This window comes from Kogia breviceps, chromosome 11, assembly GCF_026419965.1.
Source record: "Kogia breviceps isolate mKogBre1 chromosome 11, mKogBre1 haplotype 1, whole genome shotgun sequence".
Classification (NCBI taxonomy): Eukaryota; Metazoa; Chordata; class Mammalia; order Artiodactyla; family Physeteridae; genus Kogia; species Kogia breviceps.
The window spans coordinates 97,090,559-97,105,892 of NC_081320.1; the positions used below are offsets into that span (position 1 = coordinate 97,090,559).

The 15,334-nt window shown below is 58.6% G+C and overlaps 1 protein-coding gene across 5 annotated transcripts in view; it reads right to left on the reverse strand.

Moving 5' to 3' along the window:
* The window catches only part of ASAP2 (ArfGAP with SH3 domain, ankyrin repeat and PH domain 2), a 158,611-nt gene that overhangs the window by 3,080 nt on the left and 140,197 nt on the right, over positions 1-15,334 (reverse strand). For 3 of the 5 annotated variants that reach the window (XM_059078369.2, XM_067008170.1, XM_067008172.1), the window contains 10 exons: positions 14,798-14,883; positions 12,826-12,941; positions 11,760-11,827; positions 10,476-10,589; positions 8,029-8,281; positions 5,501-5,635; positions 3,893-4,052; positions 2,253-2,302; positions 1,687-1,778; positions 1,117-1,239 (listed from right to left, as the gene is read on the reverse strand). In XM_059078369.2, coding sequence (XP_058934352.1) covers positions 1,117-1,239; positions 1,687-1,778; positions 2,253-2,302; positions 3,893-4,052; positions 5,501-5,635; positions 8,029-8,281; positions 10,476-10,589; positions 11,760-11,827; positions 12,826-12,941; positions 14,798-14,883 — 1,197 coding nt within the window. The remainder of the gene's footprint in view (positions 1-1,116; positions 1,240-1,686; positions 1,779-2,252; positions 2,303-3,892; positions 4,053-5,500; positions 5,636-8,028; positions 8,282-10,475; positions 10,590-11,759; positions 11,828-12,825; positions 12,942-14,797; positions 14,884-15,334) is intronic. The other 2 variants (XM_059078370.2, XM_067008171.1) reach the window with 1 other exon arrangement.

A 15,334-nucleotide genomic window follows, 5' to 3' on the forward strand; every position in this document is an offset into this window, starting at 1 on the left:
GTGTGTGTGTGGGGGGGGAACACCCTGAGGTTATAGACAGCATTTACTTTCTTTATAGCTTCCTGATTTTGCCACAGTTTTTGAAATGAACAGGTGTTTTCCAGATGCCTAAGCCTGGTGTCAGGCTGGAGCCCCATCCTTGTGGTGGGCGTACCCAAGTGTGAAGGCCAGACCTGCCTCAGGTCTCAGGGCCGGGCGGGCAGAGCCCTGGACGGGCGCCGAGGAGCACCAGGAGCCGCTGTCCCCCTGCCGCCCGCGGCATCGACTGCGCCACGTGGGGCAAGGCTGACGGAGGAGGGGCTCTGGACCCACAGGCACGTGAGCCCCTCAAGGGGAGAGGCCACAAGAAGACCCCTGAATCAGCCATGCCAGCGGCGGTGCCAGGCCCTGAGTTGGTTCACAGAGGCCCTGGAGAGAGAACACACAGCTCACCCAGGAGGGCGCCTGGCCAGGGACTGGGAGCAACACCCTTCGCCCTCGGCAGAGCAGAGCTGTCTCCGTGAGTCCTGGCTGCGTCCTGACGGCACCTGTGACCCATCTGGTATCTGAGCTCGAGCCCCGGAGCTGGGCCGTTAGCGGCCCCCAGGCGGCAGACGCTGCCAGGCGCGCGGGAGCTGTTTACGCAACTGCCCGGTTCATGACAGCCACTTCTCCCTGGGGGCTGCCGTGCCGTCGCTGCCACAGTGCTGTGTCACCGCCCCTTCTCAGGCGAGGTGGCTGCGGCTTAGCAACATAACCACCTTGCCCAGCGTCACCCAGCCTGACCTTGGCTGGGGCTGGACACTCAGGGTCATCAGGGGAAGTGTCACGTTCATCCCGTTCCAGCTCCCACCCGGATGCCACGGCTGGTTTCAGGACCAGCCCGACACCCAGCGTCTCTGCCCTCCGGGTCAGCTCTCCCTCTGCGCCCCACTCCGCCAAACCTGCGACGCGGGGCAGGAGGCGCCACCGAGAAAGCCGAGGCCTCGTCTCAAACCCTCAGGTGCGCTCTGCAAACTGCAGCCCACGGGGCCTGTCCACCCTGACGAGGGGGGACCCCGCTCAGAAGCGGGTCCACGGAAAGGGCAGCTCACGGCGGGCCTCACCCGGGAACACACCTCCCAGGCCCCGACTCACCCACCACTCCTGGTCCTCCTCCCCGTCCACGATGATCACGTCCCCCTCGGAGAACGTCAGCTCGTCGGGGTTGTCGGCCACGCAGTTGTACAGGGCTTTGACCCGCTTGGGCTTCAGCTTGGTCTGCGTCAAGGAGAAGAGGGCTCACAGCTTAGTGTGCGGGGAAGCGTCTGCTCCAGGCCAGAGAACCGGGCCACTCTGCTTCCAACGGGTCCCGAGGGCCGCCCGCAGGCCGGGGAGCCCGTGGGTGTCAAGATGGGCGGCTCAGTGGGGCTCGGGGCAGGGGGGCTTCCGGGAGGAGGCCAGCCGAGGGAAGAGAGCAGGGAGCGAGGCGGCCTGGTGCCGGGTGGGCACGTGGGGGCCTGTCCTGGAGCCGCGAAGGGCCCAGCCCACTGGCCATGGGCTCTGGCTTGCATCCTGCTCCCATCCGAAGGACCAGGTACCCAGGAAGAAGCCTCCCCCACCCCAACCAGGGGAAGAGGGAGAGTTTCCTCGGAGCCCTTGGACGATAACCCACCCCCGCTCCTGGCCAGGGCACAGAGGCAGAAAGGAAGGGGCTCGTCCGCTTACCGCCTGTGACTTCCTGGGCACGGGCGCCGGGGGCTGCAGGACCATGGCGTTGGACAGAGGACCCAGAGCTTCTGTCCCAGACGGACCCACTGCTTTAGGGCCAAAATGAACGGACTTCACAATATGCCCCCTCAGTCAACACCACGAGATAGAAACGACGTAAACGCCGTCTGTCGCAGCCACAAGACAACTTGCCTGAGACTTCCTAACTGTTGAGGGAAAGTCCCCTAAAGGCCAAAGAACCTTGTGACTTCCACGCAACCCCTCTAGAGCGTGCCAGCCTGAAGGTGTCACAGAGTGAGGCAGACGCCATCACCACCTCCACTGACTCCCAGACCCCGCCAGGGCTCCCCGACACCCCCGTCCCCATCGGCAGAGGGGGACGGGAATGCAGGGCATGGGACAGAGCAGCCCAGGAGCAGGGGTGCCAGAGGTTCTGCGAGGGCAGGGTGGCTGCCAGGCCAGGACAGCGGGCCTGACCCGGGGGCTCACCACAGCTGGAAACACCCTCCACTTTGCCCCCCAGACCCAGCAGAAAGTAACCCAGTTTCACACGGAATAATTACCAGGTCCTCTTGGCTGGCCTTTGTTGATCAGCGGGCTTGACTTGTCAGGCCTACAAAGAAGGGGAAAATAGATTCACTGGTGCCCGAGGCCTGCGCGGCACGTTACCGCTCGCCTCACTCCCTTTTCTAAAGGACCTCTGTTCAAGTGGAAAATGGTTGAGCTGATTTTATCAACTGCCATCCAACTACCTCTTTTTTTTTTTTTTTTTTTGGAAAAAGGAAGAACGAGAGGTCCAGAGGGCAGTGCTAGATCGAAGGTTCCCGATTCCCAAACCAGGCTCCTCCTGAAGCTCTCCTGTCCCACGTTGAGCCCGTTGCCGATGCCCCGGGTCTGGGCTGGAAACTGGGCACCACCAACCACCTCTGGCCGTGAGCTGCTCCATCCCCTCCCCGCGCTGCCTGGCTCTCTTCCTATGTCAGGCGGGGCAGTATCAACCCCAGGGCCCTGGTGGCTCTGCTAGGACCTGTCCAAGCACCACTGGCCCGCGTTACCCATGCCTCTGTACTCTGTGACCCCTGCTGCCTATTAACCGCCGTGACTGGCACGGCTCAGCATCCCCTGCCCCATGAACCCCAGGCCCGGCACGTCCCAGCACCACAGGAAGGGACACGCAGGTAAGAGAGCCGGCTCCCAGGGCTGGCAGACAGCGGTCTGTGAACTCAGGCTTGCCGGGTGGGCCTGGATAAACACGTTTCTGTGAGTTGGCATTTCCACCTGCAAAAGGTGTGACACCAGTTCTGTCAACTCTCAAAGTAAGGACGAGTGACAAGAATGTCTGTGATGAGCCGAGAGAGGAACCCTATTCCAGTTCTCTGCACAGAGCCAGGCACACAACTGGGGCTTGACATGTGATGGGAGGGGATGGAGGGCAGAAGAGGCGGATGGGGACAAACAAGGGACAAACGGCTCTCCATACACACAGACACACACACGCGTGTGTGTGTGTGTCCCTAGTTCTGACCACTCAGAGGGCCTGCCTGGGTGCAGTGACACTCCAACAGCAATGAAGACACTAAGCACCCAGATCGTGGCTTCTAAATATCATTTCCGCTAAAAAGGAACCATTTTTCCACCATAAAGATCCAGACTGAGAGCCATGAACTGGATCCCTCTGTAGTAAAGGACAGTATTTAGACCCACGGCAAAACTTGGAGTCTGAGTTTTGGAAGGTAGCACCCATGTTAATTTCCTGACTTTGCTGGTTGTATTGTGTTTATGTAGTAGGAGAATGTCCCCGTTTGTAGGAAACACATGCCCCGCACTACAGAGGGTCCATGTAGTCGAGATAACCCTGTGAGTGACCAACAAATAAGACCTAGAGACCTCGTGTCTTGAGGACTTTAACTCCCCAAATCCTGGTGTCTGTACTGAACAGAAATCTAAATTCATCATGTGGATATAAGATGTACATCGGCATGAAATTTTTGCAGTTTAAACGTTCTTGATTATTTTTTAGACACCTGAAGCATAACCACTTAGTTATGTAACACTTGACCTTAGGGGTCACAGCAGTAGAAACACGGAAGATTTCAAAGGCTCAGAGAAATCTCAGCAGGTGAAGTTAAGGGGCCGGTGCCCCCGGGAAGCAAGGATGGCCGAGCTGGCCTGTCCGAGGGGGATGCGGAGGAGCCGCAGTTACCCGGGAGCAGGCCTCTTCTGGGGCAGGCGGCTGGGCAGCTGCGGCGGGGCTTTGCCGGGCAGGAGCCCGGGCTGCGCCGGCTTTTTGCTCTGCTGGCCCAAGGCCTCCAGCACGCTGGGCGTTTTCGCTACCGGAGGGGGCGGCGCGGGAGCCAGGGGGTCTGTGGAGAGAGCAAAGGACAGAAACGCAGAGGGTCACACTTCAGGCGGCCCCCTCCCGGCCTTCTCACCCGAGGCTCTCGCGGTCAGGGCTTCCTTTTTTCCGTCCCCTACCTCGGAAGGAAAAAACCTACTTGCATCGACGATTCTCAGCAAACAGTGCTGGCGGGGAGTCCTTCCGAGCCGAGCCTCGAGTGGGACTAAAATCCCTCTATGGGCCTGGGAGTGCTTTCTCAGCTAGAGCCCCTGCGGGTGTCCTCCCTCCACGGGACCAAGAAGGCAGCGGGAGGCCCGGCCAGGGTCTGGCCCCGCCCCGCCCCGCCCCGCCCCGGGGCCCCACCCATGCCGCTGGCCGGTCAGTCTGAGGAGAGGCTGCGAAGAAGCGGCTGGAGAGGCTCCCGGACCGCGAAGCGCAGCGGGACGGGCTCTACCGTTCTCTGCGTGTTCCAGGCGGGGAGCCACCGCTGCTCCCCCAAGCGCACGGGCCGCCGAGGCTGGGGGCCGGGCCTCGAGCCCACGCCTCCTCCCCGTTTCCCCGGCCAACAGCAGCCCTCCCTCCCCTCAACGTCCAGCGGTCGCGGCGACCCGGCCCGGGCCTGGACGCTGGTACCCAAGGACCTGGCAGCTCCTCTCTCCCAGGACAGCGGCCGCGGGGAGCCAGCTGACCAGGGAGGGATCGGTTTAATCCTTCTTTTCTTTTGTCATTCTTCTCTCCTTTTTGTGCTTTAAAGGGAAAGTCAAACGGCAGACTCTAGCATGCAGATCTACAGCCCCGGGGACGCCAGACTGCGAGTGTGAAAGTGGGCTTCTGAGACCCGCTGGGTGCCCCCCGCCCCGGCGTCCCGAAGACCCCGTGCCCGCTCCGCCTCCAGCGCACGTACGACACCGACCGCAGCCAGGGCTGGGCTTCTGCCCCCTTAACTCCGGGTAAGGAAACCGGGGGAACCAGGGAACACCCTCAGCGCCCTCAAAGCACCCCCTGACCCCGCGATGCCAGGGCCCCTCCCTCCTACAGCGTCCAGGCCTCGCCCCCCGCAGTCCAGTCGACCCCCGCCCCCAACCTCGCAGCTGGAAAAAAGCCCCTCCCCTCCCCCGGGTGCTGAGACTCTCACGGACAAGTGACACTGAAGAGCAGAGCACAGACCAGATTATCATCCACAGGAACGCACCCCAGCATCGAGAACCACCCAGTGGCCAAAGGCAGCCCCGGGGCCAATGCGTGAGAGACAGAAATGCTGCTGAAGTGCTCGGGAGACAGAGCAGGAGAGTGAAGGGCCCCCGTGGGGTGTGAGACAGACTGGAGTCTGCCGCTGGGGGGCAGCGGCCGCAGGGTGGGGCCACAGCAGAGCCACAGGCCCCCAGGCAGCGCCGGGCGGCTGCCGAGAGACCCCCCAGCCATCCAGCTGCACAAAGCCCAACAGCGAGAAAGGAAAAAGGAAAAAAAACGTACTGGTAGATGTCACGCGGAGAGGGGGCAGCGGTGGATGGACAGCTGGCGGATCTGACGAAGATCGCTGCCGGCTTACACTGTCCACACTTACAGAGTTTGTCTTCCACAGGGCGTTAGCTGAGGAGGCTGGCTGAACTGCACACGCACGCACACGCACACACACGCACGTGCACACGCAGGCATGCACACGCACGCGCACAGAACAAAAACAGAAACAGAACACTGCATTATTGATCCTCTCCCCTACAAAATGGTACACATGACCCTTCTAGAATAGCATTAAGGCCACAAATAGGACGTTGATTTTAAAAAAATTCTTGTTTCTGGTATCTGGAAGACAGATACCAATACACACGGAGCCAATGATGCTCCGGGGAAAATTCCCAGCGGGTCTTCTCGGTCTCACCAATTTTATTTCTCAAATTTAAACACTGTTTGAAGAGGGAAAGGATGACCCCACAGTGACCCTCCCGAGCACTGCCACTCGGGGACAGGAGGCCTGCCTGTCTCCGCCCATCTCAGTCCTCCCTGTGGGGTCACCACCTCGCACAGGGGCACCTGTCCTCAGACAGAGCACGTGGAGAGAAGGGTGCAAATAAAAGACATCTGGTGAAGGGCAAACTTACTTCTGGCTGGAGGTCAGCTCAGGTGACACACTAGGGAGATGGCACCACCCTGGTCACACCCTTCCTCCGCCCACAAAGCTCCTCCTCACGGAGCAGCGTCTGCCCGGCGCACAGGTCTGCCCGGCGCACAGGCGTGACTGCGCACAGGCGTGACTGCGTCTGAGGCTGGGCCTGGAGACGAAAGCAGGCCAAGCAGGCCGCGGCCGCACAGGGCCCACCGGGGTCAGAGGGGGTCAGAGGGAGCCTTCACACGTCTGCCACGGACAACGTCCTCCTGGGTGCAGCGCCCGAGAACATCAGTCCTGTCCTACTTGTTGGGTGGTGACTCCTCGTGGATCGAGTGCGGAGCAGACGGAGAACAAAGACACCCTTTGGGGGGCTGGCAGGGATGAAGGGCAACCTCCGTCACCAGAGGAAGAGACGGGGCTGGCGGTGGGAGTGGCAGAAAGAAACGGGGGAAACCCCAACGTCCTCGTGCTGAGCTTGTAAGACACGGCAGCAAGCAGAGGCGAACAACTCTCTGCTCCTCCTCCAGCCCCGGCAGAGCAAAACACATCTTTCCTAACGTGACACACACAGTCAGGAAAAGTCACTAATGGGGAGATGAACCTAGGGACCGGGCTCTGGGGGGGAGGCGACAAGACACGCCCACAAGGCCCCAGTCCCCGCAGCGGCCCCCTCGCAGCCGGGGGACGTGGCCTCCTTCCTCGCTGAGGGACCTCCTGGTCGGGCCTGGGTGCCGTGGAGGAACGGGCTCTGCGGGCGGTGAGCGGGCGGGTTTCAGGGGTCTGCCCCGTGCAGCGTGGGTCTGCTCCTAAGGCGTGTGGCTCGGTGACCCAGACAGGAGGCTCATCAGCCTTCTCTGCCTCCCTGAGCGCTGGGGGCAGAGCCGTGTGGGAGGCTCTGCAATACACTCAGGGCAGCCGGGGGGTGGCGGTGGGCACAGCCACCCCACACCGTGAGCACAGACCCCACAGGACGGCAGACGTGCGCACTCCTCCCTCCCGGGGCTCGCAGCACCACCGTCGGGCTCCTACACGCCCCTGTGCGCCCCTGCCGGAGAGCAGCTCCCGCACAAACGCAACTCGGGATTTACTTTGGGGACCACCATTGGCCTACGGCAGCTGTGGGCCCAGACCTCACGCCCCATGGAGGCTCCTGCCCCCCCATCCCCTGGGAGCGTCATGGCCATCATGGCCGGTGGGCCTTCCGTGCTGGGCAAATCGGAGGGCTTAAGTTTCCATTTTTATAAAAACAAAAAACAGCATCTGTCGTGTCAAACTCACTGTGCTGTGACACAGCGACTGAGGTTAGCACAGGAAGCTGTGGCACTTAAGGCGCTGGTAGGACCCTCGGGGACTATTTCATATTTTTACAGTTAGACTGAGCACCGTTTCCCAAGCTAGCATCTCTTTATCCTTCATTTCAAGGGGATCACAGAGGTGGGAAATAATCGGATGCCACAAGCTGGCCGAGTACAGGTAAGAGAAAGATAAAAAGGGAAAGAATGAAGGCAAAGGGAAGGGTAGTAAGGGGTGGACCGCAAAGAGAAAAGGACCAGGAAGAAGGTCTGCAGGAAAACAGCCAGGGGCCGGCACCAGGTGCTGACCCCTCCATCTCAGGCCTACCCTGGTGGCGTCCCTGCATCCCTCGAGGCCCACGTGCCACACCCCTGCCCAGAACGAGAATGAAGTCAAGACGCTCTACCACCATCCCAAGAACGACAGAGTTCTTTTAGGAAGCAAACAACGCAAGTACAAAACAAAGGACCCCAAATGCAAACACATGTCCTGACGCTGGCCCACACGTTAGCCAGCCGGGGGACAAAGCAACTACAGCTCCCCCAAAGCAGAATCCTAACGACACCGCTCGGGCAGCCAGGGGCTAACAACAGCTCAGTACCTTTGGCAACGTTCCGCGGGGGCAGTGGGGGAGCACCGGCGGAGCCGGGGGCCGCGGGCTGGCTGGGCAGTGGGCTGCCGCTCAGGACGGCTCCGTACGTCTCGTTCTGCAGGATGCCGGGCACGAAGCTCCTCTGCTTGTCCTTGGCCAGGCTGGCGGCGTCTCTGGCCAGGCTGGCGGCGTTGGACTGCAGCTGGCTGGAGCCCAGCTGGTAGAAGCTGACGGGCCGGTCTTCTCGCCGACTGGGACTGGGCTGCGGGGGGGGCAGTGGGCAGAGGCGTGTGGGATACAGACGCGCGGACCTCTTCTCGGTCACAGCGACTGACGCACCGGGCACAGCCTCAGGTACCCCAGTCTAATACCTGGGCAGGGTGCATTTTTACTGCTACGTGACAGCACAAAACCTAAAACTCACTCTTACCGTGTCCCTTAACGGAAACACACCCACGAGAAAAAGCCATGATTTACAAAAACTTACAATTCTTCATTCTGTGAAGAATTTAAAATACAAGCTATTCCCTCTTTACCATCCAGAGGTACCTCAGCCTAGCTCTGTATTTCACTGCATGTCCCCTCCATAAACATCCTTCTCTGACGGCAGAACAGTGCAGCTGCTCTAGGCACGCACAGCCACAGCTGATCCCCAACAGCTATACGGCTAATTCGGGGGAGATCCGCGTCTTCTTCCCGTAGGAACTGGAACTCTTAAGAGTCCTCTAACTCAGGGCTCAGCAAATCACGGCCCATGGGGCCACGACCTGTTTTTATAAAGTTTTGTTAGAAAGCAGCCATGCCTGTCATTTGCATATCGTCTATGGTTGCTGTCAAGACACCGACAGAGCTGAGGAGTTGCACCAAAGCCGAAAACATTTATTATGTTTTTACGAGTCTGCTGACCCCTGCTCCGCCTGCAAGTCATGTGCGTGGAGCCACGGACTTAATCAGATGGAACTCGTATTTCAAAGTCAGCTTCGTTATAATGGCTGTGATCTTGAGCAAATTAACCTTCCTGATCCTATTTCTCATCTGATAAGTGGGTCTAACTTTATTTTTTTGATTTTTATTTTTTGGTCTCGCCACGCGGCATGCGGGATCTCAGTTCCCCGACCACGGATTGAACCTGGGCCCTTGGCAATGAGGGTGCGGAGTCCTAACCACTGGACCGCCAGGGAGTTCTCTTGTGGGTCTAACTTTAACTGCCAGCACGGTGCCCGGAGCTTAGCAGGTATCAGTATCGGCAGTCACCCACTCCTCCTCTCACGGGACCACCCACCCGGCCAAGGCTCTGGCCAACCAACGGCTCATGCCCAGCTCCAGTACCAGGAGCTCAATGGCCAGTGGCTCTTCATGCACCATTTAAATTTCAACAAAGCCCACAGCTGTGCGAACCACCACCTGCCACTCTCTGCTGAAGGGGCGGGGACGAGTGTCCGCGCCGCTGCCCGGCTTTCACTGGGTCCACGGCACCTGCCGAGTCACTGCCTGCACAGCCCCGGGAATGTGACGTGTGCCTGACCAAGAGGCACTCGCTCCAGGGCAGGTGTTTCAAACCTTCTCCCCTTTTAAAGGCAAATCTAAGTGTGAAATAGCCAGCTCCCCTCAATTTGATACCATTATACAGCTAACTCAGAAATCTCTTATTCCAAGAAACCGTAAGTACGGATATTAACTGCTCCATAAACTGGGGTAGTCCAATAGGTTTTGGAAATGCCATATATAAATAATCAGACATCAATACACATCAGGACATTAAAATCCTACAGTAAAAATTAAAACGTTACACCCGGCTTTCCCGCTAATTTCACAGCAGCTAGGTGTACGGGCTTTGGCATCAGTCTTCCTGGGTCTGACTCTGAGCCTCGTGTGAAGGTGGCAACCTTCCAAAGGTGCCCTCAAGTGCACAGGACAGAGCATCATGAGGAGAGGCTGGACCAGGAGGCAAGAGCCCGAGGTTGGTCTCCAAATACTGGCTTCGCTGTGGCCAAGACATCCCCTCTCCTGAGGCTTGAATGACCCCATCTAATGAAAGAGTGTTGGTTTCTAAGGGTCAGTGATGTCAGTGAGGGTTTTAAAGATCAACTAGGTGAACGTGATCACTGCTCCTGGGGGAACCTGGCTCTCTATCACATTATCCATAGTGAGAAAGCTCCCTCTAAAATCCCCTAGAATCCAAGGCTCTCTGTACCTTGCCTTCATGTCAGAAGGTGAGAAGCTGCCTCTGATTACATAATTATCGTTCGTTTACAGTCACGTCTGTAGGGGCTGGGAGACAGGAGGCAGTTATGGGAAGGGTAAAACCACAAACCTACTGAGATCACTGGAAGCAACAAGTAGACTGCATTTCCTTTTCTACAAACAGCTCTCCACCCCAATCGCAGGCCAGGACCCACACGGCTCTGCAGGGCGCTGATGGTCACACCCTTAGTGCCCCACAAGCCGGCACAGACCTGCAGCTTCTCATCCACATCGTCGTCGCTCTCATCCAGGTCTTCGTGGAGCAGCCGCCACTCGTACTCGACATGAACGTGAGAGTTGAACCTTCCAGATAAGGCTTGGGTCAGCTGAGAACAACAAAGCACTGTTGGTGACGCTGCTCATATCCTCGGCCTTGTAAAGTGGGTGGCCCCCGAGATGGCCAAGAGGTGGCGGGCAGGGAGCCTGCACCCCAGTGTGAGGCTGGCTTATCCAATTCGCTGCGTCTCAGGTCAAGCCCCCGCTCCCTAATCCACAGATACCCTTGAAGCTCAAACCCGACAACTCCCATTTAGTGCTTCGTAAGCTGCAAAGTTGCAGCACGCAGCCAAGGCGCGTCTGAGATCTAAAGGGTGACGGTCAGCCTGCAGGTACCCGCAACAGCACATGGGAGCATCTCAATCTGAGGAGAAGGAACATGTCCACTAACTGTGAACCCCGCTTTTCCTGACCAGCACGAGAGAATGAAGCCCTGCGGAAAATAACGTGAATGGCCAGCTTCTCAATTCTCTCCAGGAAGGTAGGTAGCTGTTTCCATTCTAGGTGCACAGGACAGACGTTAATCCATTAGATAAATGGGTGTCTTAGCACATTAGGGTCTGACTTTTCTCCAAAGCCAGACAGTAGCCATGTGGTCTTGGGCGAGCTACTTAACCCTTCCGTACCTGTCTCCTCATCTGTAAAATGGGGTAACAGTAGGTACCTGTTAATTAATGCTTTAGGGTAATTATCAAGATTAAATGAGTACTGGACATGAAGAGCTCGGGATAATACCTGTGAGCGGTCCTACAGCGCTGCGGCTCCGACTGTTAACGGTGCCATGGACTGAGCACCTACTCCCTCCTGCTGCTCTGCAGAGGTCAACAACGATCCCCCCAAAGACCTGCGAACTGGTGTGCCTGACCCCCCTTCACACACGAGGCGACGGCGCAGAGAGCCGGCAGGACCTTCCCAAGTCGCAGCGGTGGGGCCCCCCGTAAACCCGGCCTGACTCGGAGGGGCCTCGGCTCCACTCACCCCGGACAAAGCCAGGGCCGCCGTCGACACGCGCCACCAGCACACACTGACTCGTGTTCCGAGTGTCACCGTAAGGGGCATGGTCGCCTCCTCCCTAAGGGGCCCCAGGACACCTTCTCCGAGCCGTGCCCTCTAGGCCACTGGGGTCCGCCCAGGAGCCTCCTGCAGGCTCCCAGAGAGCCCCCCCCAAGCAGCAGCGCCCCCAGCCCCAGCCCGTCCGTGCCGGGTGGCGGCAGACTCACCAGCTCCTCACAGCGCTCGTGCCGGAGGCGCTTGGCGATGTCCAGCGGCGTCTCTCCTGACTCGTTAGCTAAGAGGTGGGGGAACAAACAGCGTGTCACGGCAAAGGCGAGCAGAGGCCTGACACTGACCGGCAGCTAAAGAGAGACCCAGCGAAGCAGCACCAAGCGGAACTGAGCGCGACCAATGAAATCCAGCTAGTCTGCCCCAGTCGGTGCTGAACTGTCCTGAAATCGTACAGAACCGCAGCCGTGTACAGTCGATACGGTTTTATAAGACAAGGTTTGAGCTAATCTAATGAAGATAAAACAACTGAAGTGGCCAACTAATGGAAATAAATCTCCAAGGCATCAGTTGTTGAATAAAGCAGCTCACGGTAATTCTCTAAGCAAAAGCACTGCTAATCTAGTTCCAGGCATCTGACTGTAGAAGACTTTACACCTCCTTTTAAGCAGTCTGAAGATTTGGAATTGTGTATTTTCTTCTAAATGAGCCTCAGTCAATGAGATTTGATGATTAATTTAAAAAGAAAAAAACCCCACTTGGCTCGCACGCAGGCCCGTGCCTTCTTTCTGCTCTTTGCTCTGTTTAACAGTTCTTCAAAAGCCCCACCCCAGGACACCGTCACAGCCGGACACCCTCGGGGCTAGACTGCGCCTGGCCGGCTACGGGTCCGGGCCCCACAGGGGAGGGAGGGATGAAGGCCAAGCAGACGTGGGTCCCTCGTGAAGGAGGCTTGGTGCCAATGAACGGAGGGGCCGTGAACAGTGACTCTCCAGTAAACATGCCCACCCAGAGCCAGCGAGGGGCTCAGCGTGATCCCAGGTGGGGGTCAGAACAGGAGGGCGAGATGCCCAAACCTGGTCCAGGTCACCTGGGTACCAGCGACAGCTGCAGGGCCATCCTCTGCCTCTCAGAAAATGCCTGCACGTGACGGCAAGCCTACAAGACAGCAGAGGGAACTGCTGATGAGCACGAGCCCACAGCAGCCTTGCAGGGCGGGACTCCCTCCCCAGCTCTGCGGAGCCGCGCGCCGGGAACTGCACAGGGCGGCAGGGGGAGGCTCACCGATGCCGATGGAGGCCTTGCCCCGCAGCAGCAGCTTGAGGCACTCGGCGCTGTCGGTCAGGCAGCAGTAGTGCAGGGCCGTGCTGCCCTTGCCCGTCTGTTTGTCTAGGTTCCCACTGGCAAGGACGGGAACGGAGAGAGAGAACAGTGAGTCACAGGCCAGAGGACCGGGGCTGCCCGGGCAGGGACTCTTAGCTCTGCCAGGCTGCCTGAAAGCGGCCATAGACAATATGCGAACGGTGGGCACGGCTGCTTTCCTTCCCCGGGAGAGGCAGCCAGAACTCAGGTTCAATCCTCCTCCAGGGTGGGGGGCCCACAGCACCGGCCCTGCCTGTGGGCAGGAGGAGGCCCTGGCTTAAGGCCATCGGGGAATAAACAACAACGGCAGAGGCTGCCAGAAGAGGAGCAAGGCACGTGTGCGCACCTGAGCGGGGGCACGGGGAGGTGAACCCGGCAGCCCTCCCGCTTCAGCGGCAGTGCCCGTCTGGGCCTTAGGAAGCTGCGTGACTCGCCCGGTCCGTCCCACACAGAAGGACGGGGTGAGCTCGTCTCACCTGACTAACAACACTCCTGCCGGGGAGGGAGAAGCCGTTCTTCCAAAGTTCGGGGTCCCCAGGCTCCTCTGAGTCGCCCTGAAAACAGGCTACGGGGGAACCGTGAGGAGACCACAAAGATCCTTCCACCACAAAACAAAACCAGGAGACCCCAGGACAAGCCACTCAGCCCACTGGTGGAGGTGGCCCTGGGCCTGCTGGGAGCTGGACAGACGCGGGGACAGGAGGGTGACCATCAGGAGGTGACGCCCGCAGCTCCCGTCAGGAGGAAGCCAGCGACACTTCCTCCTTCCTCCTGCCCTCCCTTTCTTTTTTAAAGCAGCTACGTGTTCAGTGTACAAAAAGGAGCCTCGCTTCTGACCTCCCTCTACTCCTGCTGGCCTCCTCCCGTTCTGGAAGAAAAGAAACCAGGATTCCCCTTCTGCCCCTGAGAACTGGCACTGAGGGGGACGGCACCGCTCAGCTGCTCACGGAGCTGGCCCCTGCCACGCTCCTGGCTCTGGGACAGCATTCGGGCTCCATCAGAGGATAGGGCGGTCCGAGCAGCTTCCCCCAGGCGTCCAGAGGACTCCCGGTTCCTGGGGAAGGAGCTGCCTCCCGAGCTCCTCCACCTCTGGCCATTTCTTCTTCTGAAGACAGCCAGGAATGGCGGAAGATTCAAACTGCAAAACCTCTCCTTGCTTCTGCACTTTGGAATCTTCTGTTCCACCCGAAGCCAATCCCTGCAGCTTTTAACCAGCACCGCCCCCTCCGGCACCCACCCGCCCACGCCAGGATCAGGCAGTCAGGATGCTCCCTGACGGGGCTTTCACCACTGGCCTTCGGCAGCCAGGCAGGCCCCGCACCAAGCGAGACAGAACGTACCGAATGGGACTCCTGGGGTCAGGGAAGCCGCCCGCCGTGTCCTCTCTAAAGTCAACTTCTAATTAAAAATTACAGCTTTTCCAACCACGCAAAACGCCCACAACCACGTGTTGCGGTTTACAACCTCAGCTCGGCCAGCGGCTGGAGGAGGGTCTCTGCTCCTGCTTCCCTCTCCCTGTGATCAGTCAGGGTGCCCTGCCTGGACCTCGTGGGACCCGTACCTCACGGCCCAAGCAAAGGGGTGGTCGTGGGGGCCTCAGACAGAGGCTGCCTTCCCGGGGCTCGGAATTCAGCAGCCCTATCGACGGGGTGTCTCGCTGAGTCCCAGACACTAGAGGCGGGACCTCGCGGTCCCCGGGAGGGGGCTTTATTAGGACTGCATCCGAACACTCCACAGCTTGGCAGCACTGTCCCTGTCCCATGGTTCCTATTCAGACCCGGGGAAATGCCAGCATCTTGGCCACACAACTAAAGCAATGGGGCAACCCCTGGCTCCATTCTCCGAAACACCAAGGAACGAAATCAAACACCCTCCCTGATTTTAGAACACCTACCTGTTCTGAACTAAAAAGTCTACAATGTGAAGAGAAGTCCGGTCCACGGATCTGACGGCAAGGTGGAGGGCAGTTTCATCCGGCTCCTGAAGGTCAAGCAGAAACATTCCAGAATTCCAAGGGAAGCATTCAGTTCTGTGTCCCACATGAGAAAAATTGTGTATTTCTCTTCCCAAAGCCTCTAAATCTTTCCTTTGAAAAACGTTACCTCTAAGATACCAAGGGCCCCTTTAATCTCCATGGCAAACTCTGCCCCTGGGAACCTGCAATTTAGAGACTGGTCCTGTTCCTCCTTACTCCACGGGAAATAACGAGGAATTCAGGGGTTTCACGGCAAAGTCCTCTCGATCTTTCTGCCCTCATCCCTGCATCTCAACATGAGGTGTTGCCTGTAAGAGGGGTCTCTGTTCAGACTCCAGGAAGGTTCCCCGGGCTCTTATACCTGCTCCTTGGGTAAATATAAATGTATGTCTTAAATGCCGGGTTAAATTTTTTCACTCTATACTTACAGATAATGCCATCAGTGCTAATAGCTGG